The following is an 18,403-nucleotide window of genomic DNA, read 5'->3' as shown; positions in this document are numbered from 1 at the left end:
AGTTAAATCCACAAACCGTGATTAATTCTAACGACCTAAAACCAACAGAACTACCAGTTCACAAAAGGACCGACTAAGGCGAGAGATTAGGCGAAGCGAGAAGCGAACAAACACCAGAATACCTGTGAAGCAAGATTCTAGCGGTTACAAGATGAATAAATAGCACACGGTCAGGTCGAGGATATTGTCGAAAATAATCACGGAATCGTTTCAAATGCAATACCGTACCTTGGCCTCTGATAACAGCACAGGCGAGCCACAATGTGCTAAAGAGCACGAGCATGTTGTCGCGGAGAGATCAAGAGCTGCATGGACTATGTCGAGCCGTTTCCAGTCTAAGGAATATCAAACGATGCATGGTTAGTGTTATAGAAATGATGGAAGAGATGCGCCTCTCAAAAGTAAGCCATTCAACGACCAATCACATCAAACGGCCAATTAGCGGGAAATTGTTGCGAGAGAAAGGGACCAATCAGCGGCGCGTATTTAGTACGACGTGTGACGCTGAGTGTTGTAAAGCAACCCACTCAGTTTGTTTTGGGTTTGTGAGCTGTAATCGGGATAATGGATGAAATCAGGATGTTGTGACAGCTCACAAGGCTAAAAAATTGACCTAGGCTCTTGTTTGTTTTGTACTGTCTGCTTTATTTGGAATTCAAACTGTACTTTCTTTAATGTGGATTAAGGTAGTTTAGAGTGTTAACGCTAAATGAAATCGACAAGCAAGTAGCCGATTTCAAACGAAAGCTTAATTCGCTGTCGATCGCGCACGCGACTGCTGTATTTGTACATGTATCTTCGATCGACTTGCGCGCGATATCTTGCCTCCCCAAACATTCGACAAGGTAACATAAAACCGCCAAATCCTGCTTTTTGTAACTTTCAAAAATTGCCAGAGTGTGTTTGTACTTGAAGCTGTCTTTGAGGTTTTCCTGACAATTTTCTTTGCGTGTTCAAAAGATAAGCCTGTCATATCTTGGCTCCTTGTCAAGAAATCCAAATTACGGACTAAAAATCGCTCCAACATGTCATAAGAAAGGAAATTATCGCGAAGTAAATATTCGTCTCGAAAAGGCCTCCCCAATGGCGACAAGTTTCGTGACATTTTGTTAACTGAAGGTGGTCGCGCGACAAATGAAACTTTACCTTGCGATTAACTGTGACAGGCTGTCAAAGTGTGGGCACAAATGCATCTAAAATTGCTTTTAGATTTGGGAGAGGATTAACGTGTTCGCCGCAAAGATGTTAATGGCGTATGATGGAAGATATAATGAGCCTATAAGATGAAGAAAAAAAATGCAAACAGTCCGATAACAATCCATCTTTATTTTTCACTGCCATTAACTGACAAAGAAGGTTTTAACGCATTTGCCCAAAAAAAGCGTCATTTGCATAGAAATATTGGCTTCTAACCAAGGGCTATTTTTTCAGCCGTGACATATCATAAAATTAAATAGGTATCACCTTTCGTCTTTGTCTGCCAAGCAAGCAAAACTTAAAGTTGTGTTTATTTGTTTTGCGAGCGATGTTTATTCTTCATAGTCGAGTTCCTTGGCTCCTTTATATTCAACTTTTTTTTTTAGCCCGAGGCGATTTGATGAAAAGAGCAGGTTACTGCTTCTTGATAGGTGGGTTGTAAATTGTTGATTCTTCTAGTAAGCTTTTAGGCATCTTTATGAGTTGGTGCAAAATGTTTTGTTCTCAGATAAAAGGCACATTTTGGTAAGTCATGCAGATAAGAGTTTGTATGTATCAATCGACAAGTTGACTTCTCGAAATGGAAATGAGAGACCGACACGAATAAATAATGAATACAATTCTACCTGCATAACTCTAATCTCTCGAAGGACTTTAAATGTACTTTGTTAGATTTCAAATAACTTCTTATTTTGGCCTCGTTAAGAACGAAAATTCTGTTCTAACTGGCTGATCCATCTAAGCGGAGAGCCATCATTTTCCGCACGGCATCGCCATTCAGCCGGATCAGTACAATTTAATCTCAGCGTGCAAAATGATAACGCAAACATTCGAATATATTGTTTAACACTCGATTTCCTCGGTTGTTTCTAGATTGTCTTGTGTGGCCGTTTAATTCCTTCTGATATAACAGGGTTTCGTTTTTTTTTAGCTGGAGGCTCCATTTGTCCACAAATCTCTTAATCTCTATATCCTTCTTTCCGGCTAAATATAATTATTTCTCAGTTTTGTCTTACTATTCCTGAGCACAATAGCACCACGTTACATTTATCCGATTTTGTCTTCGCACTGGCTCATTCACGCCTACCGACATCCTGTTTAACATTATGTAACCCTGCTAATGGGCTCCTGGCCCTGCCTACTTCCCTCGCTCCTTGGTCCATACCATGCGGAGACACCGTATTAGCATGCAAAGCAAATTTACTGTTCACCGCCAGCCCCCTGCAAAGCCGTATTTACAGGACATAAAGTCGAGAGTGATGTCATGACCGGTCCTCTGCGCTGAGCACGCAATAAGATCTGTATTCGGGCCATTTGCCTTTTTGCATTTGCCTTTAGTATGGCGGCCTTGACTCGAAGCGCGGGGCTGGGCGGAGGGGGGGGGGGGGGGACGGAACAGTCGTCGCGATTGATGATATGGATCATTCTCAGACCAGATCAGTCACTTCATTCCTTTAATATTTTTTACAACATTAAAGTCATCACTGGGTAGTTGTCTTCCCACTCCATTCAGCTTTTCCCTAGCCCTTTGTTTTTTCATCGCTGATACCTTTTTCCAAAGATCACCGATGCTAAGAGTTTGTAATAACATTAACGTGCAGGCCCCAGTTGTTCAAAGGCCGGATAACTTTATCCAGTGGATAAGTCACTATCCGTCAGTTTCAATCTGTGCAAAGATTTCAGTATTTCCTCTTGAACAAGCGAATATACACACTCTAACCACAGTTAAGTTTGGGAGTGTACGAAAACTTTGGACAACGTTTAATGTTAAATATATTTTAGACGCTGAAGAGTGCCTTATCCAGCAGATAAACAGGGGCACCCAAAGACAGTTTTCTCTCAGATCCTTTGAAACGCTATTTTAGGCTATCTGGGGTGTTGTTAAAGCTCTGTAGGTTCATTTTAGGCCGCGCTATAATATTTTTATCTGTTCGGTCATTCTAGGGAAACTTGAGTCTTTTCGAAATTACTAGGGCATTTTTGTCCATTTCCCGAAAACCTTAGGTCTTATTTCCTTTCCGAAAATCTTAGCTGACCTTTTTTCGGTACCCGAAACAACATTTTTGTCAATCCGAAAACACTAGGCCTTAAATTTTTCATATCACGAAAATTCGAAGTGAAAATTCCCTTCAGAAAAGTGTAGGGGATTAAGGGCCTTCCGAACAGATAATTTACCGAAACGATCCGTTGGGTGCCCCTGAGATAAAGTTATCCAACCTTTGAACAACTGGGGCCTGATGTAATATGCTTTTGAAATAATACTGATGTAGCTAAAGTGCGGGCGTTTATCGACCGTATCGCTAGTTTGTATAGTATGGTGTGATAATTCAGCAGTATTCAGCTACACCCTCCTGCATCAAAGAGAATTCCACTGCAACCGTTTACACACTTGTGGCATGTCACATACTTATGGAATATTTCCTAATCATCGCTAGGCGCTCGACATGTAATCCAGAGGTACCGGGCTCTACTAATTGGATTTGCAACTTGAAAGTCGACTACCACGTCTAGATTTACATTCTGGGAAGCGTACTTTCGGTTACACTTCAAGCTACGTAGGTAACCCTATGTCCGGCACGAAAATAAGTTCCTTAGTTTCAATGCAGCCCCAAGGCTAACAGGTTTGGCCATACACGTACAATGCATATAAGCGTCATAGCGTGCCTAGAAAAGCCCTCACCTCTTCCTTAATCTTAGTTGTCTTTTGAATCCCAGGTTTGAATCAGCATCAACGTGTGGCAGAAAATGTTTAATCAAGGATTAATCCTGGTTTAATCTGAATTTCCAAAATACGCGATTTGGTGGAAGGTTTTAGCGATAGCAGTACAGCTGCACTGATAAACAAATGGGTGTTTCCGGTAAAATCTAACTTTCCACCATCGGATTAGTGCTCATCAAATTCTCTTAATTGAATTATGAATACTCAAAGTTAAATTTGGAAAAGAAAAAAAAAGCTTTTGTCCCCTTGAAGCACTAGAAATATTTGATATAAATCCAAGAAGATCGTTGTATGATGTTTTGCCAGTGTTTCAATAATCAGGCCGGATATAATGCCTGATCCGCAACAAACGACATCAGGTTTTCCATCAAGACCTGGAATTTTGGACAAATCAAACGAAAAATTAAGACCACCCCTCCCCCCAATTTCAATGATAGAAAAATGGCGCGTTTTGTTTTGCGCGTGAATTTATCATTGATTTTGGGGGAAGGTGGGGTTTAATTTCTTTTTTCATTCTGTCCAAGATTGTGGCTGTTGGTTTTACATATGCCATTTGTTGCTTTTCGTTGTTGTTGTTGTTGTTGTTGTTCGCATCCCTGTAACAAAATAAAGCTTTTTTCTCAATTCTCCCAACAAAAGTATGTAATAGGGCCAGTGAATATTTACACAATGTTTTTTTTTTTTTTATTGGTGTAAAGAACATTTCTACAAAAGTTGGACCACGGAAAAGACAATATCAATAACTTAGCATCTTTTTAGCCGTCCTTGAAAACCAATTCATACTGACCGATAGTACTTCAGGTCAAGTTGACTGAAACCGGCGAAAAAAAAATTGTCGTACCAGATACCTGCGTTTTTTCACACAATGACAACAGATATCACTCCAGCTTGCCTGTTTTTAGATGATTCAAGAGTATGTCGGTACAGGCCCCAGTAAAGCATACTTCTGTTTTCCGATATCTTATATCACACAGAAATAGAGCAAGAGCATGGAAGAAAGGCAAAGGTCAAGGCTTTTGGAAATTTAATCCAAAAAATCAGCGAATTGCTGATAAAATTAGATGATGCAGCCTTCAGAAACCTTACCTCAAATAATGGTCGTTTTCTTTTAATGGTTATTTTATTTATTTGTTTAGTTTTCTTTGGGCAGAGGAAGTTCAGTAACAGTTCTTGTTTGCCATTGACACTCAGTGATTTTATTTTGGTGCCTTTGAACGAAAAGCAAAAACAGTCCAGCGTTTTGTCAAACACAACCGGCACCGCTTTGTGTAACGAGAAGAGGAAAAAAAACGCTCTTTCTTCGTCCCGAAATTAAATTGAAGTCATTGAAGATGGTATGAAAAACATGTTACCGACAGACATGAAGGATTATACACATTTGCTGGTTATGTTACAAGCTTTGAGCTAGGGAAAGAATCAAGTTTCTCTTTCCAAATACAGCCATTAGATTTTGCTGACAAGAGGCGCGAGGAAAACGTTTCTCGCGCACGCTCCTCTCGTGTCGCTCGCTCCGCGCAGGCTTGGAATTGGAAAACCGGCTAACAGAAGGATAAACGGCTCATCATAAAGTGGCACTCATTTTTGATCGACCTGGTGCAGTCATTCTCTAGTGAATCAAGAAATCGAATCAAAAGATGATGAAAGAACCAACATCAACAAATTAAACGAACATAGAAGACTCGCAGAGGACCTGAAAAGTAGCATAGCAAAAGTTGGGGGAGGGGGGGGGGGGAGCGGTCGGAGAGGAAAGAAATAGCAGGAGAATTTTAAGGCTGATCTGCTTTGGTGGAGTGAAAACTCAAGGGCTGGTGGCCTATCTTGCATTTGGAATTTCACCAACTTTGCAATCTGAATATTTCTGACCGGAGCGTTTTGCAGACGTAAAGCCAATTACGTAAAAATACAATATCACTTACACTAGCTTGTATAAAAAAAAAAGTTTTTTTGTGGGACGATAAAAGACAAATGATCGGCTTAGGTCTATCAGACAGCCTTTAGAGCGCGGCCATGCCCACACTGAGGTACCCGACTGTGATTCGAGATTTTTCAGCCAATGTGATACACTTGTTTATCCTGCCTACCAAGGGCGGAAATTGCTTCCAAGCCCAGCATGTAAATATCACCTTAAATAACCGTACTTACAGCCATAGCCACGGGCTCAGTTTGACATCTCGCCTTGAGATTGTGGTCAGACGTTCTTACCCTGTACCCTGGGTTAGACATTTCCTGTGAAATTCCCCACCCTATTTAAGCTTGAATACCAACTGAGTCTGCCAATATTGCGGACTGTTTTCACTCGCTGCGCAGACTGCTTATAATAATCATGGCTTTACAACGAATACTAAAGAATCTTCCATCACGGCTTTCCTTAGGCCTCCATTATCATAATATCAATAAGGAAGGGGAAACGAAAATGTCATTAAATATGCCAACCTCGTAAATTTGACAAGAACTGCCAGAAACATTGCAGACAAAATATCTTAAAACTATGATGAACCACATGAAAATTGTCACGAGAGGCAATCCATCTATCACCTAAACAGTAAACAGATTTTTAAAGGTAAAACATATGAGAAAATCAGTGTTCTCTCGGGCTAAAAAAACATCCTGAGCCGCCAAAATTGGATGTGTTCTGATTCCACCTTCAAACAGGAATTTTCCGGTCATTGTATATGTATCGAGTTAGCCGTTTCGTGGAGGTTTTTAATCCGAGGATTTTTGGAAGTGAATAACAAGTCCGGGACAAGAAATTACTTTAAAGAGCCGTTATTTTCTCTTATTGTAACTCTGGCCCTGAATTAATTAAGAAAACTTACTGTACTAGTTGAAATATTGGCCCAAATCAGTAAATTGCCTTTGCCGTAGTGTCAGCCTTGCAATCAGTTTGGTTTAAGAAAGCATGGCCATTGCAGCCAGTGGTCGTCAGGTGACCGCTTAGTAGAGGTTCAACTGTATGTGACTTTTTTGTCTCCGGCTCTGCGTGACTGAACAAGCCAGTGTGATGTCAATTGATCTTCCTGATCCTAAGGCTCTATAAAATTGTAAAATGTCCAGCCCGGGGAAGGACAGTTTAAGTGAAACTCCGTAGGTATATGTCTGAAGCCACCCCTTCTCAGCTCGGGGAAAATACTGAAGGTGCATTACACCGGTTGATGCCAAGAAATGACAACAAGGAAGATCAGTTTTATACACCGTTTGGCATTTTCGAGCACACGAGAAAAGGAAGGATTTGGAAAGCAGGGATGCGCTTCAGACGTCAGCAGGAGTTCATACGTTGGCGATCGTCTCTTCAATTATTTACGGGCACAATGACAATGAATGAAACACACAATTGAAAGGCCGAACTGAAACGCTTAGAAAACGCGTCTTGAGCGATCTAAAGCGCATACGTACGGCGTTGCTGGGCGTGGCATTGGAGCTGCCGCTAATTACCGTTCACTGCACACCTCTGATTTAACGTCTCGACTTGGATCCAAAACCTGTTTGTACTGCTTTCCTCGGCTGAGATTTTCAGCGTTTTCCCTGAATTCTGACATTTTTCAACAAAATGTAAAATAAGCCCTAAATCCTGCTATGTCAGAAAAACAGGAAACTGGCACTATTTTGGTATAATCAAGTCTCGCCGAGAGAAGCTTTAAAATAAACATACCTGGATTGCTCTAAGTCACGACGAAATCAACGTTAGTTTCGTTTTCTTTGAATTATGCTGTGTACCTCTCTGAATCCTTGTGTATAACACGTTTCTCCTGATCTCAACCGTTTCAGTTGGCGTAAAACAAATTTATCAAAGGTTACGATTTATTGCCAGAAGAATTCGACAATTTATTTGTATGTGCAGAATTTACATTTTTAAGACATTGATTAATGGACACCTTGAGAGACATTCACGGTTTTCCCTGAAGGCAATTTTGTGATTAAACTACTGAATATGAATTGCACTGTCCGGCTTCCAGCGTTGTTTCTTCGCGAGCTGATTTTCACAGCAATCTTTTAATTAGTGAAGAAACCTTCAGTTTTTCAATATCTGAGATTTGAGTACTGTACGATTTTTTTTCAGAGCCGCTTTAATCATCGTAATTTGAAAAATTTACACATTAAGACGATAATTTATAGAAAGCTATTAGCTATGTTTCTGGGGGCAATTTTCAAGTGTCCAGACGGGCTGTAATTAAAATGATAATTTTCTCCTGTTAACTAGAAAAAGCGTCGTGCTTTTGCACATATTTACATTAGCGCCTCAGTTGAACATTGACCTTGTTTAAAATTTGAAACAAAGGCTATATTGTAGCGACATAGATTGTTTTTTTGCCAGATTTCGCTTTTTGCTTCTGAGATTGGGTTTGTGAGTGAAGTTATTAAGACGGAAACCGAACATTGGTAGCTACAGTTTGTTGCAAAACTTCTTTTTTAATCAGAGCCATTACACTCAGTGATAATTTCTGACGTGGCTTTGCTATTTAAAGTTGATCTGAAGCTGTCACTTGAAAAGGACTGCCGTTGCTGGCTAGACAACAGAATTAAAAGTTACTGAAAAATTGATGAGTACATTGTGTTGCATTGTCTTGGTAAATGCTTAACACACTGTGCTAAATTTGTCAAAATCAAATGTTTAAGAGTTGCAAATGCCTGTATGTAAAATTTAAAAGCAGTATGTGGTGCATTCAAGCGATTAGAATCCCCCAATTAGAGCAGAGCTGGTCCACGGAGATAGAATGCCAGTTCTACTTGGGGCCGCTCAACTCTTTTCTGACTACAGGAGCCAGCTTTGTAAACTTTTTAGATTAATTAAATCAATATTTGTTAGACCGAGGGTGTTGATGGTTATATGGCCGATCAGGGTTTCTGAAAGTACAAAAACGTTATCTTAACGTTGAAAACTAATTTCCAATCATCGACATGGCAGTTAAGTGCATTCAAGTCGAACGTAAATCACGGTTTGCGACGCTAAAAGCTATCCCTACTTTGACCAATGACAGTTGAATATTCATCAGTTAACGCCTGAATGTTTGCCATCAGTCTTTTAATTTTCTCCCGTTAAAACTTAATTTCTCTGTAAGGGTTGCCAGGTAACCCAAGGGTTGCTAGGTAACCCTTTTGAGTCCTTATTGGTGTTATTTACTTATATGGAGGTGCAGTGTAGAGCTCGCCTTAGTCCTCGCTCGGCTATGTTTTCTCAACATGCATTGCATACCTCCAACCGGGAACCCGTTTCTCGAAATCTTTTGATAAATTGTGGGCCCGATATAAGTTTTTGCCAAACCTGTGCTTTATCAATTGGTGCCAATATCTAGTACAAAAATCAATAAATAATTAATCCGTTTCTAGTAACAAGTATTGTGTGCACAAAAGCGTTCTCGTGGCCGGTAAGTTAACGAGTAATTTCATGTCCCTCGATCAAAAGATGTACACACTGCACATGGCCGTACAAGGTAAATTCACACCCAGTAAATCTACATTAACATTGAAAAGCTTTCTTAAAATACGAATTTCATTATATGTTCAAGAAACAGTCCCCAGCTTTCAGCCCAAATGGTTTAAGCGAATTGTTGGATAAACATACCAAACGACAAAATTTGCGGGGGAGGGGACGGAGGGTGGAGGGAGGTGATACAACTCCAAGGAAATGCCCGGTTTACACTTAGTACACAACAATGACAAAAATGCATCTTTTCCTCAAAGAAGAAAGAAAAGAAAGAATTTAAGGCAGCTACTGAAAAAATAAACCTGGGTTTACTGAACTTTATCTGCTCAACCACTGACCAGATTTTCATTCATATTTCCGCCCGCCTTTTCTTTGACATTTGTTAACAAAAGGGGCATTGTTATCTCTTGTGTTGAGGCCTCGTGTTCATATTACAGTCTTGGAGATGTATTTCACTTCGCGCGCGCATGCTCAAAGTTTCATTGATGTGGACTATGAAAGGACAGGAGCAAACATGAATTAAGAAAAAATACGACCACTACGTACACACATAACCGCAGACGGATGGAATGGGATCCGCTTGCTTCTGAAGAGCCAGAAGTCTTACAATTTGTGACACACCTGGCAAGAGAATGAATTTAAAAAGGAGTTTGGCATGTCGAAAACGTATGAAGCTCTATGTAGGTCACGTGAACGTTTTGAAAATACCAAATGTTCGAGGAATTTCGCTACGGTTTAACCTTTTAATCGTTTAGCTGGTGAAATCTGGCAAAGCACCGAAGAATTATGCCCAAAAGCGCTTTTTTTAATCCCTGTGACGTCAAATTGCCGCCACGCTACCAAAATCGTTGTTTGCGGCTCAAACAAGAACTTCTTTGAATTGGAGCTTTCTTTCGGGAATTCGCTGTAAACGAAATTTTGAAAGTTTACACTACTCGTTTTCTTATTGATCGATTGATTAATTGATTGACTGTTTGAGTGCAGTGATGGATTGATTATTTTGTTCGATTTTCCTTCTTTTGTTTTTAGGCTTTGTGGACCTTTAGGTCCTCTCTTTCTACTGGGAAAATTTGGAGTTAATGTAACGTTTGAGTGATGTAGAAATTTTCACCACCCAGAAACAATTAGGCCAAATTTTCCTCCTGTTTTATCGGGAATATTTCCTATTTTGGGGGGCATAACTCGAAGAAATTAATTGGATTCGATTTTAGACCTGTAGACTCGCATTACAGGATCTCTTCCTACTACATCACCTGATTGTCCAAAACATCTCACGCCGCGAAAACTGATGACGTCAGAAATGGTACAACTGCCTTTCCCCCAACGCAAAACGGAAATCCGCGCCCAGCCGTTTTAAGGGCTTTATAGCAAAAGAGCACAGGAAAGGAGCTCAAAGGGGAAGACAGAGCTTGGTAATTAACGAACAGAGCGCCGACTGAGAATTTTAGTGTTTGAAGGACGGCGGCAGAGTGAGAATAGTAAATCTACAATGAAATCTTAATCTTAATCTTTACTTGCCTGTGTATTTTAATTTGAAATCTTAATTCCATCTTTAATGACGGAGATCTGTGGTTTAGAAAAAACATCGACAACCTTCACCGGAGATGACTCATGTAGACAACTTCAGAACTATTTACAACTGTGAATAAAGCCTTATTTATTTTAAAGAGAGCAGTTTGCAGGTTGGGAATGTATATATATATTCACGCGTCAACTTTTGATCGCACACATAAGGCTGGTTTTTTTTTAAACGTTTTAAAGGCCACGTGAGATTCCTTCACAAAAAGGCGTCATATTTCAAACTTAACCGATGAAAAACGCCAGTTTATACACCATGCAACTGGACATAAACCAATGTTACAGCAATGTTTCTCTCTTGGGAATAACGAGGATCTGTCGAACATAAACGAAACCACTCGAAAGCTGACGGAAAGAACCGAAAAGGAATGAGCTGACGTGGCGCCACAAATCCAAACCTCGTGGTTCGAGGTGAAAAACAGTCTAAGCCATGTGATCTTCGCGCTCCTCATGGAAACCAACAGTTTTTATCTTGTTGTTGTAATTTCAAATAAAGTGTCAACAAGACAAAACATTCGATCACGCAACGACAAAAACAGTTTTACCTTGAATGCAAATGTGTTCTTTGATATGTAAATTCTAGAGTTCATGTGTCGAAAATATCTTCTCAGTATCATGCTCTGTCCTTAGACAATAAACTTTATTCCACGTGACCTTTATCTAGCCGTGGGTACCAGCAGGGAGACTAGTACCAAGAAAGGGGGGGAGGGGGAGGCACGCGTTTGCTTCAGCCGACAGAAGGACAGCAACTTTATCTAAGAAGTCAGCAAGGCGAAGAAACCTTGAAGCATGTTATGAGTAGCGAGAAACAGTATCTTGGGCTATCAGTCACAAGACAATTTAGCAATAAAAACTTGTGATTTGTATCTGTGTGTTTTGCAATTTTACTATGCAATCTGTTTCTCAGAAATCATTTTGTTCCTTATAACTTCAGAATGGTTCATCAATTAGAAGATGTACGGAATATTCAATTCAATGTAGCCAATGGGTAGTCAACATTTCATTTCTTTAAAGAATTATTAATACTGTCTAAAAGCCAAGAAACAAGGTATAGAAGAGTCTTAAGTTAGAGTTGTTCCACCAAATGTGATGCATCTGGAAAGTCTCTAGAAACGAGAGTAGACGTTGCTTTGGATAATTAAAGCGAGTCTGGGACTAACAGATTAACAAAGTTTCCCCATGGTCAAGGTGGTTAAAGACCTTGTAATTTTATTGTCTTTACCAGCTTAGTACAAATGTGCACGTGTCTCGAGAAACAATAAGGCATGCGTCTTTCCTGACAAAAGTTTCCTTGAGACATGCCGGGTGTCCGCCAGTCTCTGACGAACAGACCTGTCTGGTGAGTTTATGGATCTTTTGGTCTTCGGCTCTCTGCCGGGGAAACGTTGGAATTAATGTTAATGTTTCAGCAAAGTAGAAATTTTTAATACAAGGCCGGAAGCAAATGGTGGGGTAACAGCATATTCACCCGAGTTGGCTAGTGAAAAATCCTTGTCTTTTGGCTATTTATGGATTTATATAACTCCAACACTTTATTGTTCAATTGTACTCCAAGCTCTTTCCTTGCTGACTAGCTGACTCACAAAAACTCTCGGATCACCAAAACTGATAACGTCACAAGTGATGTAAATTAGGTACACTGTACCCCCAAATCCGTAAAAACACGACCAGTAGAACTTTGTGGAAAAAAAGGTGCCAACGACGTCACGTGACATCCTGGCTAAGTAGAGCTACATATCTCATTGAATTGCCTCTTAATTGTTTACTTAAAAAGTGTAAGGGCTTTAGTAATTACTTTTGCGGTCTTTGAATTAAAAGACCTGAGAAAAATTATTGTACAATAACTTTCAGCGTGATACAAGGAGATCAGAGAGCAACTCACCAGGAGGGAACATTTTTATGGATTTTGTTTCACCGCGAACTGCGTTCTAGAAGTTTCTGTTTCTTCTAAAGGTGACTGAAATTTTATTAACAAAAAAACGGGATATTGCAACTAAATAACGACCAACGCGAATCACGTTCTCCTGCAGAAAAGTTTTGACTACAGATTTCAACGCAGAGTTTATTTTTTATACTAATATTTTTCTGCAATTTGCCATACTGGGAATAACGTTGTTGTGTTTTGTCGCTTGCCCGTTGGGCATAAAATATTTTATTAATTAAAAAAATGTTCATACTGTCACGTCTTAACAAATTGCTTCCTGTATCAACGGGATCATATGGCCGTGAACTTTGTAAAAGCCATTTAACCCTCTGGTTATAAAACGACTCAGCAAAAAATTTAGAGCACAGACAAATATTCTCCACTTCTGAATTTGGGATTTACCTTCCAAAAAAGTTATTATTTTCAGCTATGATATTCTCTTCAAGAAACTCAAGAGTAAACCTTTGCAATACGTATAGCAAGTGGACTGCGAGTTGCTTCGTTGACCAGTACTTTAATCCTGCTTGTCCTTTATCGAGTTGATCCTCGGCTTATTGCCGGTATTAGAACTCGATTTTAAGCGCGAAAAGGAAAATTGGATCCCTTCGATAGAAGGTGAAAAGGGTGCGACTGTAGCTTGCATATTTTGAAAGCAAAAGACCACACGTCGTACAAATAAACCATTTGCACTACAGTTTGAATATTGCCTCATTAGAAATAGCCTGCAGGGTGGGATGGAGAAAACAAGTCAACGGCCCTATTCTTCCAGAGGAGATTAGGAACTAAGTCAAGTAAGTCAAGAAATAGCCTGCAAGCAAGCTCTCGGGGAAGAGGAGGGGTTCCTTCTCCCCTCCCCTCCCCTCCCCTCCCCTCCCCTCCCCTCCCCTCCTCTTCCCCGAGAGCTTGCTCGCAGTTTTGAATGATCAGTTTCTTTATTTACTGTATTTGAGCAAGAGAGGATGCTCATCCTCTCTTGATTTGAGTCACAGGATACTTTCAATTCCTCTTATCTTTGAATATTTCATCATTCTCTTCGACAACGCTACGTAACAAAATTTAGTCAGTTTCATGTAATATCAAAAAGGTTTGTTCGCATTTTGCTATTGGTGGAGTTGCGCATATAAATATTGACATCAGGAAGTGCTTTGAACTTTATTTTAACTGCATCAAGACCATGAGATCCTGTTTTCTTTAACGAATTAGGGACAAAACCTTAACTGGCTTGACTTGGTAATAATAATAATAATAATGATAATAATAATAATAATAATAATAATAATAATAATAATAATAATAATAATAATAACAATCTTTATACAGGGAGCCCACATCACGAAAGTGATATTCAGTGGGGCCCTGTAGATTGAGAAATGATTTAAAACTTACAATTATTTCGAAAAAGGTCATTCGGCTTACGAGAACCTTAGCCAAAATTTCGGGATATAAATGCTTCATATACCCAGAAAGTTTTTCTTGTTCCACTGTCAATACTACTGTGTTGTTTGTCGATACCAACTCTATGTCGTCCGCACCCTATTTTGTCCCTTGTGACATAATTCGGGGCGTGATTTTTTGGCGCACCACATTCCCTAAGATTTAAAGATCGCGGTAGAATCGTCAATCAATTCAATGGGAGAAACTGAAGGTTTCGCATTTCGTATTTCGTCTTGAAAATTGACCGATTTCCAAAACACTCCACAAACTTTTTACAGTTTTAAAATCTTCAGATTAGCGACCAATGGTAAAGTTAGATTTTAAGAGCGTTGAAAATGTCAAATTCAACTTCTCGTGAAGTTCTGAGTAAACTAAAGTGTTAAACCAAGTTTTCGATGCTTGTTCGCAAAAGGGAAAATCAGTAAGCAAAACTGATTGAACGATATCTTCGGCTGCCTTTTCTTTTTGCAATACTGAACCGTCCAACTCATGCAAATTAACCAGGTAACGGTTTTAATGAAAAAAGGTAAAATAATTCCCTTTGTAGTTGTCTAGTTTAAATAAGGTCACCGGTGGAGTGGACAGCTTGCTTTGTTTAGGAACAAGATATTAAGCCTGCAACGGCTGACAGGTTCAGTAGACCTGTACTTTTCAAAAGCTCTATTTTCACTGGACCCTTATAACCTGCAGCTCCATTGTGTTTTAGGGCTGGGAGCATTGTTCTGTTGTTCGTTCTTTTGCTCTCTCGACCAACCATGTAAAAACAGGCGTTGCAAACGGCGCAGGTCACCCCCAGTAAATAAGGCTAATAAATAAAACTCGTGGCTCTACACCATCGTTTTCTCAATGCCTCGCTTAAAATTAAACCTTATTTTTTATTCGGCACTTCGTGCCTTATTCGGAAAGTTTCGCTTTCCGAAGAAAATTCGTTGCCCTCTGGGCAACGATTATTGCGCTCGCGGTCAGATCAGCGTTTGTTGACTACAACTTAAACATTCCTGTAACATTAGTGGAAACCGATCGAGGGACTGAAAGTCGGATATAGAAGGATAATATGGAAGCAGAAAACGGTTACAATTCAGAAGGATTACATTTTGCCAACCTTTGCTGTGCACGTTAAGATTAACAAAGTGAGATGTGCCTTGTACGATCGAATAGAATTCCTCCTGATCCTGTGTGTGAATAGTTATTAACAACGTCACGTGGATTTCAAACGGGGGATGCGAGTTTTATCACACAGAAAATAAATCTGTAATCTTGGTCGGCTTGGACGAAGAGTTTCGATTTGTGTTATTTTTCTTCAACTGAAAATACAACCGGAAAAAATGAAATGGCTGTTTTCAGGCGTTGACAAACGATCGAGATGTGAAAGTAATTTGTCCTTTGGATGTCACATGGAAGATTTTTATTCACCAGCTTTCAATTTGTGGTTTAGGTTCGGGTCAGTATTATAAACTTGTTTTACTGTTTTCCCCGATTAACATTAAATGACCAATGTCTGTTGAAGTGTTCAGTTGAATTTGCATCTGGATATTGCAGTTTGCGTTTAAAAGACACACCAACTGATAGCAGAGAATACCTGAATATTTAACCATAATTTAGGGCTGTTGTTAACAGAAGGTTTTCCCCACTTCATCAATAAGAGCAGCTATTGCTATTACGGAATTATAGAACTTAGAAACAAGATAAGCTTAAAAAGTACTGTACATACCAAATGAAGCTACAATAGAACACCGCGTGTTAAGACAATTCAACTCTTCGTCTTCAGCAAATGATCCTCTTAGCTTACCAGAAGCAGATATGACAAAAAAGCAATTGAAATCGAAGATTGACAGCAGCTATTTCCTCATATAAAACTTAGCAATATGCTACTAAATGAACACTTGAGTGACACGGCATGTCGCCGGTACTTGTCCTGAAAATAATGGCTAACCAGAGGAAAGCTGAACAAATGGATTATTCTTCCGCTGGTACATATCAAACTGTCAACATTTTTAACAACTCCAGACACGAAGACGACAAGAAATGACCCTTTTCCAGTGCACCTGCCTTGTGTTCCCATGGAGTTCGCTCGACCGCACACCGTCACACGATCGATATTAGCTGCATTCGAACTTTCATGCCGTAATTGAGAAATTTTGGATCGCAGTTGACAAACACAAAGAAGATTAGCGAACGAATTTAAGGCCTGACTTTGATCGCAGAAATGAACAATGGCTTTTTGTTGTCATTTTCGGCTTCGTTATGAACTAAAGTTGATATAGTTTACATTAACAATTTATGAATTTTCCTCCCACGCGAGATTTTGTTTTTGCTCATAAGCTTTAAATAACCAGAAAATGTTGCTGTTTGTCCAAAGTCAGCCCCACATTCGATATGTTTATCTTAATATCTCTATTCCGCCTTATGTCATTTTTTGTTCTTTTTAAGCAAACTTTGACCACCCTGAAAACTTACATCTATTAATTAAACTGACAACGGCGTTGCAACAATTATTAAACACTTCACCACGGGAATATACTGATCTAAATAACAAAGAATGCTCTACGCGGTCACTATCATTTCAACTTTGTCTTTGGCCAACTTTCAATTACGATTTTGTGTTACATAATTGGTTTGCTGAAAATGGGATCCCGGTAGGGGGCAATATAAGAAAGAGATCAACTTAAAATACATTTGCTATTAAACTCTAAACTTAAAAACGAAAATTGGGTAGAATATTGTTGCACATGTTGAAAACTAAACAGGCTTAGCTCTTACGCCCTTAAGAAATTTCTTCAACTCCCAAAAGGTTAAAAAGCATTTGGCTTTAATTTTAACCTTGCTTATAACACCCTTCTATCCTTTCCAAATGGGTGATAAATCTCTAACCAAAGGGTCGCGCCGACATTTTGTCAGGTTGAAACGAAATTTTCCTTCATTTTAATTCTGTATTCTTCATCAATGAAAATATGCTTGGAATCAAACCCGAAATACGAAAGATGTGTTGACTTATGGTCATTTGCAAACATAATATAATTCGAAGACTTTCCAGGTTTTTGCCGATCGCAGAAAGTGTTATTTCGAAGTCACGGATCGGTTCAGCGGCTTCCATCAGTTTAATAAACGGATAGGCACACATGTTTGAGGTAACAACCAGTATCATGTCAGTTGACCAAGAGCTTCTTTATCGCGTTTGAATAAAACTTTGTCTACACAAATATTCGACTTACATGAAAATTGTCGCCTTCATGTATACGACTGCCCAGGGCCTTTTTGTATTCTTGACGTCTGCCAATTTCTAACTGATTAACGATTGGAAGAGAGTGAAAATAAAAGCAAAACAAACTTGGGATTCTTAAATTCACATGTCACGTTCCATGTTTTATGTTTCCTTTTGTTAGACCATTTTTTGAGAGGGACGGATGAAGTTTGTAACTTCTGAAAATGTTTTTGAAAAGCTGTCTCCGGAACAACCAATATGACGCCAGGATGAAGAATTGCAACGACATGACGCCCACTTCACACGAAAACGTCCTTGGATATCTCCGTTGGTTTTAGACATAACTTGTGCATTACACTGAGAGCCCCAAATCACATGTCATTAAATGTCAGAAAAAGTAAACATTTAATTAAAAATGGAAATTAATCTCCTATAACGACAGGTTGTGCATCGGTAGTGAAAGAGCGCGCTGCAAGTGTATTGACTTTTACACTTGGTTAAAAAAAATGAACGACTTGCCAAACTGTTTAGAAATAGGATTTAGTTTTCTTTTGTGAAGGTGCAAATTAAAACCCAGAATCCTCATTTATTTTTCTGTTTGTCAACTCTATTCTTTGTATTTTACAAACGTTAGGGTCGTTAGGTGACGTCGTTTGATAACGCACTTAAAACAAAAAGCATTTACACATAAAACTGAAATTTATAAGCGAAAAGATATACGAGGTTTGTATGACATCTTAGATAATTTTCAAGTGCATAAAACATTTCGTAAATTAATGTGTAAATATCTAACCGGATTTTTGAAAACGAGTCTGCTCAAGTCTTTGGTCTCCAAAATTGCCAATATAAAGACGCAAGGTTCCATGGTCTTTTTCCCCCTCTTTCTTCCTTCTTTTTCATCATTCTAAACCTTCTCTAGGCCATAAA

At 39.2% G+C, this 18,403-nt stretch overlaps 1 protein-coding gene across 2 annotated transcripts in view; it reads right to left on the bottom strand.

The window, feature by feature from the left end:
- LOC146459442 (reversion-inducing cysteine-rich protein with Kazal motifs-like) overlaps positions 1–16,216 on the bottom strand; it is a 42,638-nt gene extending 26,422 nt beyond the window's left edge. Inside the window, exons 1-2 of one of the 2 annotated variants that reach the window (XM_085089485.1) lie at positions 15,986–16,216; positions 229–335 (exon numbers count right to left, since the gene is read on the bottom strand). In XM_085089485.1, coding sequence (XP_084945611.1) covers positions 229–283 — 55 coding nt within the window. In that variant the 5' untranslated portion in view covers positions 284–335; positions 15,986–16,216. Of the gene's footprint in view, positions 1–228; positions 778–15,985 lie in introns of those variants that run through there. The other variant, XM_085089484.1, reaches the window with a different exon arrangement.
- Between the last annotated feature and the right edge of the window lie 2,187 nt (positions 16,217–18,403).

This window comes from Pavona decussata, unplaced genomic scaffold (genome assembly GCF_977016875.1).
Source record: "Pavona decussata unplaced genomic scaffold, jaPavDecu1.1 SCAFFOLD_219, whole genome shotgun sequence".
In the NCBI taxonomy this organism is placed as follows: domain Eukaryota; kingdom Metazoa; phylum Cnidaria; class Anthozoa; order Scleractinia; family Agariciidae; genus Pavona; species Pavona decussata.
Note: the sequence above shows the minus strand (reverse complement) of the source record. Positions and strands in the feature narration are given on the sequence as shown.